Here is a 9,154-nt window from a genome sequence, read left to right on the forward strand (position 1 = left end):
TAAAGGTTATATCCTCTTGCTGAATTGACCTATTCATCATTATACAGTGACTTTTTTTTGGTCTCTTTTCATGTTCCTTGATTTGTATTCTATCTGATACAAGTATAGCTACTCTTGTTCTTTTTTTGGCATTCAATTGCATAGAGTATCTTTTTCCACCCATTCACTTTTAATCTATGTATGTCTTCATAGGTGAAGTGGGTTTCCTATAGTTAGGCCTTGTTTCTCTATCCATTTAGACACTCTATAAGAGGCACCATCATTGGGCTGGGCATGTCAGCTCACAACTATAATCCTGGCATGTTGGGAGGCTGAGGTGGGAGGATTACTTGAGCCTAGGAGTTCAAGAACAGTCTAGGCAACATAGGGAAACCCTGTCTCAACAAAATATTTTTAAAAATTGGCCAGGAATGGTTGCTCAGGCCTGTAATCTCAGTACTTTGGGAGGCCAAAGTGGGCAGATCACTTGAGCTCAGGAGTTTGAGACCAGACTGGCCAACACAGCAAGACTCTGTCTCTACAAATAATAATAATAAAAATTTAGCTGAGCATGGTGGTGCACAGTTGTAGTGCTAGCTACTCTGGAGGCTGAGGTGGGAGGATTGCTTGAGCCTGGAAAGTGGAGGTTCCAGTAAGCCAGGATTTTGCCACTGCACTCCAAGATCTGCCTAAAAAAATAAAAGAGGCATTATCTTTTTAGAACAGGCAAATAAAGAGGCACAAAAGGACAATACGGAGAGAAGATCAGAAACTACCTCTGAGATCTGGGTGAGTGGATATCCTGTCACAGCTCCTATGCTTCAGGGAGACTGAGGCTTTGGAATGTCTTCCTCAAGTTTCCCCCTAAATTCTCTTCTAGTGTCTGGTACTAAGCAAAAGGTCCACCCCGAGCCTGGACCTGGTCCTATGTGGGAGCTAGTTGCCAGAAGTGCCTCCCTTGATTTAATTTTCTAAGTCTCATTTTTGTGCCTGGGATAGTGCCATTTATCCCATTTGAGGCATTCTCCAACCCTCTACATCATGTTTGGTGTCGTCAGGAACTTGGGACTTGCACCTATGAAATCAACCTGGGTCTTAAGAGAATGGGGTCATTCCCATTGGCTGAGGCAATAGTTCTTTAATATGACAGTACAAGGCTGGGCTGCCAGAATGGTGCTGACATATTTTTTAGGTGACTATCACAAGTTCAGGGTTGTGGCTACCAAAGGTCACCACTGTTCCTTGGGATTGAGTTGTGTGTGTAGGCCTATGCATTGGCCTTCCCGGGTCTGTGAGGGTAGTGGCAGCTGCTATTTACCCTGTCTGCCTCCTACCACTGATACCAGGAAGGTTACCCTTCCCCCTTCTGCAGACCATGCCTATCTCCTTTGAGGCCTTTTAAGACTGCTGGTCCACAATGCCAGTGGACACTTCCAATCAATATCCTCTAATTTCCAACTGATACTGACACCGTACTTTCCAGATTAGGCATTAAGCCATGCTGATGGAGGAATAAACACTCTTTGCACAAATGAAACCACTCTTCTTGCTCTAACCACAGGCCTCTTGCCTATCCTTCCAGAGTGCAGCAAACACTGAAAGAGATCATAGTCTAGGAAAGTACTAATTGCATCCTAGAATGTTCAAGAGACTGCATGGTTGGAAGGCATGTTCAATATTTAGTCCAAATGGTAAATATGACCAGAAAATTGATTATTATTAATTTTCCTGCACACTCTGGGTGTGACTTGGTTTTTTGGTAATCACCAGCGAAGTACAGTAGCAACCTTTGAGAGATCATTGGAAACAAGTATTCACAGTAGCACAACGGATGCTACATCATAAAGGAGGAACTAGCATTAAACAAATGACATTTTGGAACTGCTTAGGCAAGATCTATATAGTTCAACACTGTTTCTGAAGTCATGACATTGTAAATACTAACAGCATTGCTGCTCTTTTATCACAGAGGGAGATATGAAATTAGCTAGGAATAGCATATCTGACAAAAAGAACACAGAGACTACTTCCTAGTCTGAAAGACTAGGAAACAGTTTAGAAAGAAGAATCTTTGTATGCACTGATTGGACAATAAATATACACCAGTTTTTTGGAGACAGGGTCACCCAGGCTGGAGGGCAGAGGTGCAATCTCAGCTCACCAGAACCTGCACCTCTTGGGTTTAAGCCATCCTCCTACCTCAGCCTCCCAAGTAGCTGGGACTACAGGCATGTGCCACCATACCTGGTGATTTTTTTGTAGAGATAAGGTTTTGCCATGTTGCCCAGGCTGGTCTTGAATTCTTGGACTCAAGCAATCCTCCTGCTTCGGCCTCCCGAAGTGCTGGGATTACAGGCATAAGCAACGGGGCTTGGTTTATTGTTCTTCTCACTGGAAAAATAAATTCTTGAGTCTGTAGTGATAGAAGGAAAAGCAAACTCATTTACCACCACTGACTCTTTACTCTTAAAAAAGGATTTAAAAAACCTGAATCCCATCTAGTCTTTAGGCCTAATTTTCAGGAAATTTGGGGACTGGGCTAGGGTAGAGGAACAACGTACTGTTAGTATAAGGAAATAAACACACAAGTCAAGAATTGGGGCATTCTACAAAACAGTGGTTTGATTTTTTTTTCATAAAGGTAATATGTAAAATAAGAGGTGAGGTTGTAGAAAAACAGGTGGATGAAACTTGATGACATTCTGGTTAAATAACTTCAATAATTATACTTTGGGGACAAGTAGAAAAATTTGATTGGGCTGAATATTTGATGATATTGGGGAATTGCTGCTATTTTTCCTTGGTGTGATAATGATACTGTGGCTATGCAGAAAAAAGCCTTTAAGAAAATTTACACTGAAGAATTTAGGGGTGAAATGTCCTGTCTGCGACTGACCTTTAAATGGTTTAGCAAAGCCAAACTGTATCTATACACACACACACAAACCAAACACACACATAATGCAAAAGGTAAGATGTTAAAAATTATTGAATCTAGATGGTATATACAGATACCGTAACACTGTGGTAGTCTTTCAACTTCTTTTTTTTTTGAGACAGTCTTGGTCTGTCACCCAGGCTAGAGAGCAGTGGCGCAATCTTGACTCACTGCAACCTCTGCCTCCTGGGTTCAAGCAATTCTTGTGCCTCAGCCTCCCAAGTTGCTGGGATTACAGGCATGTGCCACCATGCCTAGCTAATTTTTGTATTTTTAGTAGAGACAAGGTTTCACTGTCTTGGCCAGGCTGGTCTCAAACTCCTGACCTCAAGTGATCCGCCTGCCTGGGCCTCTCAAACTGTTGGGATTATAGGCGTGAGCCACCGCATCCAGCCTCTTTCAACTTTTCTGTTTGTAAATTTTCAAAATAAAAAATGTGGGGAGGAACGGATACAGTAGAGCAAGAAGGTAAAAATATATGCGGAATATTTGGTACAAGAGTTCAAAGATAGGTTTACACCTATCTTTGTCTAAAGATAGATAGATCAATAGTCTAAATGGAAAGATTAGCACTTAGATGGTGAGTACCATTTTCTATGACTAGAGGAAAGCAGCTGTGGGTGAGTACAGATACAGACATGTGGTTAGGTATGGTAGTGGGAAGTTGAGAAAATATCAGGTGATCTCAATATTCTCCATGAAGTAGGAGGCAGGGAGAGTGGCAGCTGGTTTGCAGCATGAAGGAAGCGTTGTTTTGGAATGGTTATTGTTGGGAATGGCAAAGGAACCTGACCAGGGATATGTGAAAGATTTCACAGGGTGCAGTAGAGCTGTTGCTAAGACTTGAGTGTCTGAAAATTGCTTTTCATTTTTGTTCCTATTAGCACCCCAAGCTTATCTCCTATCATAGAACTTAACCAGATTCTAATTGCCTGATTACTCCAACTGATCATGAGTTTGAGGGAAGGGGCTTTTTATCTTCAGTTTCCAGCACTAAGCATGGTGCTTCGCATGTAGAGTAGACATTCAATGTATAGTTATTAAATAAAATAGTAACAGTTTCACATATAACTTCTAAATAGTAATTTTTTTTAACGTTTCTTCTTACCCTCAGCTCTCCGATGGGTTAACTGCTTTTCTTCCATACTCCCACAGCAACGTAAACGTTTGTCATGCCCATTACAAACCCATATCATTCCATTTTCTCCATTGTACTGAAATTATTTTTATATATCTGTCTTATCCAGCAGATTAAACTATTTTGAGATCAGTGATCTTGTAGCTTTCTATCCCAAACTCAGCACACTCGCTGGCCTATAATATAGCAGGCATTTTCTGGTCTGAGCTGAATTAAGAAAAACTAAGTTTTGATTTGCAATGGCTTTATTTCTGGATGTATATGTGATTTTAACAAATATTAATACTTTCAAAAAACAATCTTAATATTATTAAAGTACAATAAACAGTATAAAATAAAGCACTCAATTATGTAATTATAGTATACTAGATAAAACCCTGGGGAAAATAATGGCATTATATTTTAAAAGGCACAGTAGCACTCAGCACAGTCCCCTTTTCAATTTGTTTCTCTCCAAGTTTTCAAAATGTAAAGAATGCTTTCCATACCACCAAAGGCAAACATTTCCAAACAGATCTAAAAGTTCAGGAATTGGGTTCAGGTGACTTTTTATGAAAACAATTCAGGCGACCAAGCACTTTAAGTTTCACACACTGAAGGTGAGCCTTTTTCTGAAAATGGAAGGCAACATTTGACTTCTGAACAAGAATTAAGTCCAAGAATAGGGTGCAGCTGAGGTGTTTCTAAGACTTGAACGTCTGGACATTTAGAAATCCAGCTTGAACTTTTACAGTTATATTTAGGAGTATTCTCTTTGGTAACTATTGCTGCAAGCACCTTCTTTAATTTCTTCTTAATTAAACCTCTTTTGGTTCCTTGTCTAATATGTTTCAGTTTCTTTCTTGCTAAGTCTTGTTGATCAGGAAAATGATGGGCAGCAAGGGATTTCCCTAGACCTATGACTTGGAATCCAAGCATATCTGAAGGAAATATTTTTTGTGTGGTAGGAGGGACCCATTCGTCACTATCAGTTTCATGGCACTTAGCTAAAGGATGGTGGTTGAAAACTTCTGTTTGTGATATACCAGATATAACAGGGCTTCTGATTTTCTGGCTAGGTGTTTTTATATATTTTGGACAGCTTGGGCTGGCTTGCTGTTTGTCATTTTCAGGAATAATCCTTATTTTTTCATAGTTAGCATCAAGATCTGAATAAAATACAGGTATTTTTTTGAAAGCTCTGTTTATCCCATGAATTCTAGTTTGGTGGAACCCTGAAATTGGAGTTGACTGTGAACACGGAACAAAGTCTTGACTATTTTCAAAGTTATATTCTGAATCTGATTGAAAATGAGGTGTTGGAGAGCTTGTTCTTGAATGCCTAGAGTCAGATGGGTTTTGCAAGGATAACTTCTGTGAAGGCTGGATGAAGTCTTCAGAAAGTGACCGCAGTGAAAAATCAGACTCTGAAGGATGACTTTCTGGCAAAGACATTCCCCACTGTAACAAACTATCCTGTGATTTTTTGGTAATCTCTGTTGCAATGTCCATTTCTTTAGCAATATCATCAAAGAGGTCAGCAGAGGCATCATAGCTACCTTGACGGCCAATTGAATTGCTCTGTGTTAAGTTGTTAGTGATATGTCCACAAGGGATGTCTTTCAACGTATTTGTACTTCTATTTGGATTACTGCAAAGAGATTCTAAAGGATATGTAAGTTTCCTGCAAATTGTAAAACTGTCATCTTGGTTCTTTGGCCACCTATAATATTGTTTATTTTCTAATTTGCAAAGATCAGACACATCATTATACTTCCTACAACACAGAGTTGTCAACTTTTCATTCATTTCTGAAAGTAATTTTTCTCCACGTCCATTCAAGTATTTATTTAGACTAGAATGGTCACTCTCTGAAGTAATGGGCCTAAGTAGAATTTCATCACTGTGTGGTGAGATTCTTATAGTCTTAAGAGTAACTGTTGATTCTAAATCTTCTGAAGAAGAAAACAGAGCTGACAGTTTTGGTAGAAAATATTCTGACATACCTCTTCCATTATGATTTACAGAGACAGCCTCTACTTTGTTATCTGGTTGTGACTCCTTTTCAACACTGGGACTTAGATTTACTTTAAGGTTGAAAAAAAAGTTATCTTTGCCAGAGTTTGCTTTGACTATTGCTTGGGATGATCTTAAAACTATAGGTGGTGTATGCAGGGCTCCAGTAGTTCTCTGGGGAGTCACAGATAACATGCTGTGGTCTGCATGAAATTTATCGATGTCATTATCTACATGATGTTTCCTACTACTGACATCTGCCTGGGTTATAGCAATCTCACTTTCAAGAACTGCCAGAAACTTGTTCAGGCTTTCAGAGAATGGTAGATCATCCCATATTTCAGGGTCACAATCCTCGGAACTGCTGGCTGTCTCTTCAAGTCTGAGTAACGAAGGTGAACAACATGCAGATCTCTTTTGAAGGCTAGTGGGGGTATCTATACCATGATGCTGGAAACATAGTGGCTCATGCTGCGACCTGTTTTTAATTTCCACTGTACTGTGGAAGGAATCTGCATTACTTGACTCAAGGGGCTCTTGCATTTTCAAAGAGTCATTAACTCCAGTTTCATGATGACTGCTGTGAACTGTACTCAGCTCTTTAGCTTGTAAGCCAAGTTCTTGACCCAAATTTTCTGCTGTACTCTTTTTATCCATATATGAAACAAGGCTCCATGAATCCTGAATAGGATCATGGCAGCTATTGAAACAAGCGGCCTCTGCAATGGAGATGGATTTTCTGTTCTAGCGAAGAGTACCAAAGGCCTTATCTTGTTCTGAAGCTGAAAAATCATCATCTGTTAGCTGTGAAACAATGGAACTGAATTCAAGTGATGGCGGCCAGAATTTTGAACAAGTATCCTTGCTGCAGGACTTGAAAAAATAAGAAGTGCTGTCAGGAGTATGTATGCTGCTGAGATCACTACTTGAGTGATCTAAAGCAAGTAAGTTACTATTAGGTGCCTGAGAGTCACAATGAAGTTTCCTGAAATTAAAAGTCTGCAAAAGTTGATAGAAGTAGTCAAAGACAGTAAAGCCTGCAACGTCTGGGTCTGGTAGAACGATCTGACAAGCGACTAGTGCTTTGGGTTTTCTTTTGTAGACAGAGCATTGCTGTAAGTAGTTATTGTCCTCTGAACCTTGTCCAGACTGGTTTTCAAAATTCTGTGAAAGTAGTAAAGAAATTTAAATAAGAATAAAATTTTCTTCCTTTTACTTAAATATGAAACAAAGATTTAGCTAGGTGCAGTGGCTCATGCCTGCAATCCCAGCACATTGAGAGGCTGAGGCAGGCAGATCACTTGAGCCTCAGCAAACTGGGCAACATGGTGAAGCCCGTCTCTACAAAAAAACCCACAAAAATTAGCTGGGCATGGTGGCATGCACCTGCAGTCTCAGCTACTCGGGGCTGAGGTGGGAGGATCACTAGAGCCTAGGGAGATCAGGGCTACGGTGAGCCATGATCTTGCCACTGCACTCTAGCCAGGGTGACAGAGTGAGACGCTGTCTCAAAACTAAACTAAACTAAAATAAACAGATTTAAAAGGTTAAAATAGATACAACTATTACTCCCAGCCTTCAATTCCAATTTCAATTCTGTTAGTGTTATAGGCAAAGTACCATATTTAAGAGAATATAAACCTTAAAGAGCTTTAAATTGATTTGAAGAAATTCTAGTTCCAGCATTTACTAGTAGTGTTGAGACACCGGACAATTTATTTAACCTCTCTGAGTCTTATTTTTCTCATTTATAAATTAAATATAAAAATACAGGATTACTGTTTAGCAATAAAATGGAAAACTGCACAATGCTTAGAAAATAACAGTGGCTCAATAAATGGCAACTTATCATATTTCTCATTAGTTAAGAAAGAGAGGAGGGGAGGGGAAAAAGGGGGAGGGCAAAAGAAGAGAGGAGAGAAAAGAACTGCTTACGATTTTAACAAAGTAAAGCTCTGTAGCTGTCGATTCTACCTTCCCTTTGGATTTTTCTTACTCTTCTATTATGGAGTCCTTTATTCCCTCTTTTAAAACCCTGATTCCAGTGTGGAAAAAATGTCTCTGTGTTCCCTTTAGCATAAATGAGACAGAAAACTATTATTCCTTCTGTCAGGCCTCCATGTGCAAGCCCAGACCCTGAAAGTCTAAAGTCCTGCCTGCCTTGGCAGATCACCACCCCTCTACCCTGTGTTCGCCATTATCCCTGATGGCCCACAGGGGAGATTCCCCTGACATAAGCTTCCCCTCACCCCACCCTGCCATCTTAACTACTCTTATCCCACTGGCCATTGTAACTGAATATGTTAATGTATACTCCTTGTCCCTACTCCCACCACTGAAATTTACTTTACTCTGTAACTTCCCACTGCTCATCCCAAACCTGTAAAACCAACTCCTATCCCACTGCCCTTCGCTAACACCCTTTTCGGCCTTAGCCCACCTGTACCCCGGTGAATAAACAGCCATTTTATTGGCTCACACAAAGCCTGTTTGGGCATCTCTTCATTCAAAGCGTGTGTTTTTAACACCTTCAAAGTCAATACATTCTTTTAACGTCTTCTACAGTCATTTTTATAATTAAAGAGCCTCCTTCTTAATATAGTTTTAAGATACTTTGCCTTCAGTGTTCCATTATTCTCTTTTTAGAGATGACAGAATTAAAAAGCTAGAGAATTGACCCAAGTTTTACTACAGAATTTTGAATAAAATCTGGAGGGCAAAATAAATACTAAATACCAAAAATCAAATAGCTAACATTTCTAAATATATAATAAATTTATATATTTTAAGCTCTGAAAGCATTTGAAGTAGGCTTCCCTGACTTTTGAAAGAGGAAGTTGCTACCCATGGTGTTTTAACAGACCACCTATAGGCTATTTTTACATAGTTTAAAGTGTTTCTACAGGCCTTCACATTTATATAACTCCTAACAACTATTTATAAAATTCACATAATTCATTACAATGGAAATATTAACAAATTATTAAAAGGAAAGCCAGTCTCAATTACCGTCACTCCAAAAATAAAGCTTTGTCCAACAAAGCAAGTTTCAACTGCTTTAGTTAATAGATCCTGAGTTGTATCATTGTCCAGTGTTTCTGGAA

At 39.5% G+C, this 9,154-nt stretch overlaps 1 protein-coding gene across 1 annotated transcript in view; it reads right to left on the reverse strand.

The window, feature by feature from the left end:
* Positions 1–4,288: 4,288 nt before the first annotated feature.
* DDIAS (DNA damage induced apoptosis suppressor) overlaps positions 4,289–9,154 on the reverse strand; it is a 21,891-nt gene continuing 17,025 nt past the window's right edge. The window contains 2 exon segments of the mRNA XM_017544919.1: positions 4,289–7,214; positions 9,060–9,152. Coding sequence (XP_017400408.1) covers positions 4,605–7,214; positions 9,060–9,152 — 2,703 coding nt within the window. The 3' untranslated portion in view covers positions 4,289–4,604.

Source organism: Cebus imitator, unplaced genomic scaffold (genome assembly GCF_001604975.1).
Source record: "Cebus imitator isolate Cc_AM_T3 unplaced genomic scaffold, Cebus_imitator-1.0 Scaffold174, whole genome shotgun sequence".
Classification (NCBI taxonomy): Eukaryota; Metazoa; Chordata; class Mammalia; order Primates; family Cebidae; genus Cebus; species Cebus imitator.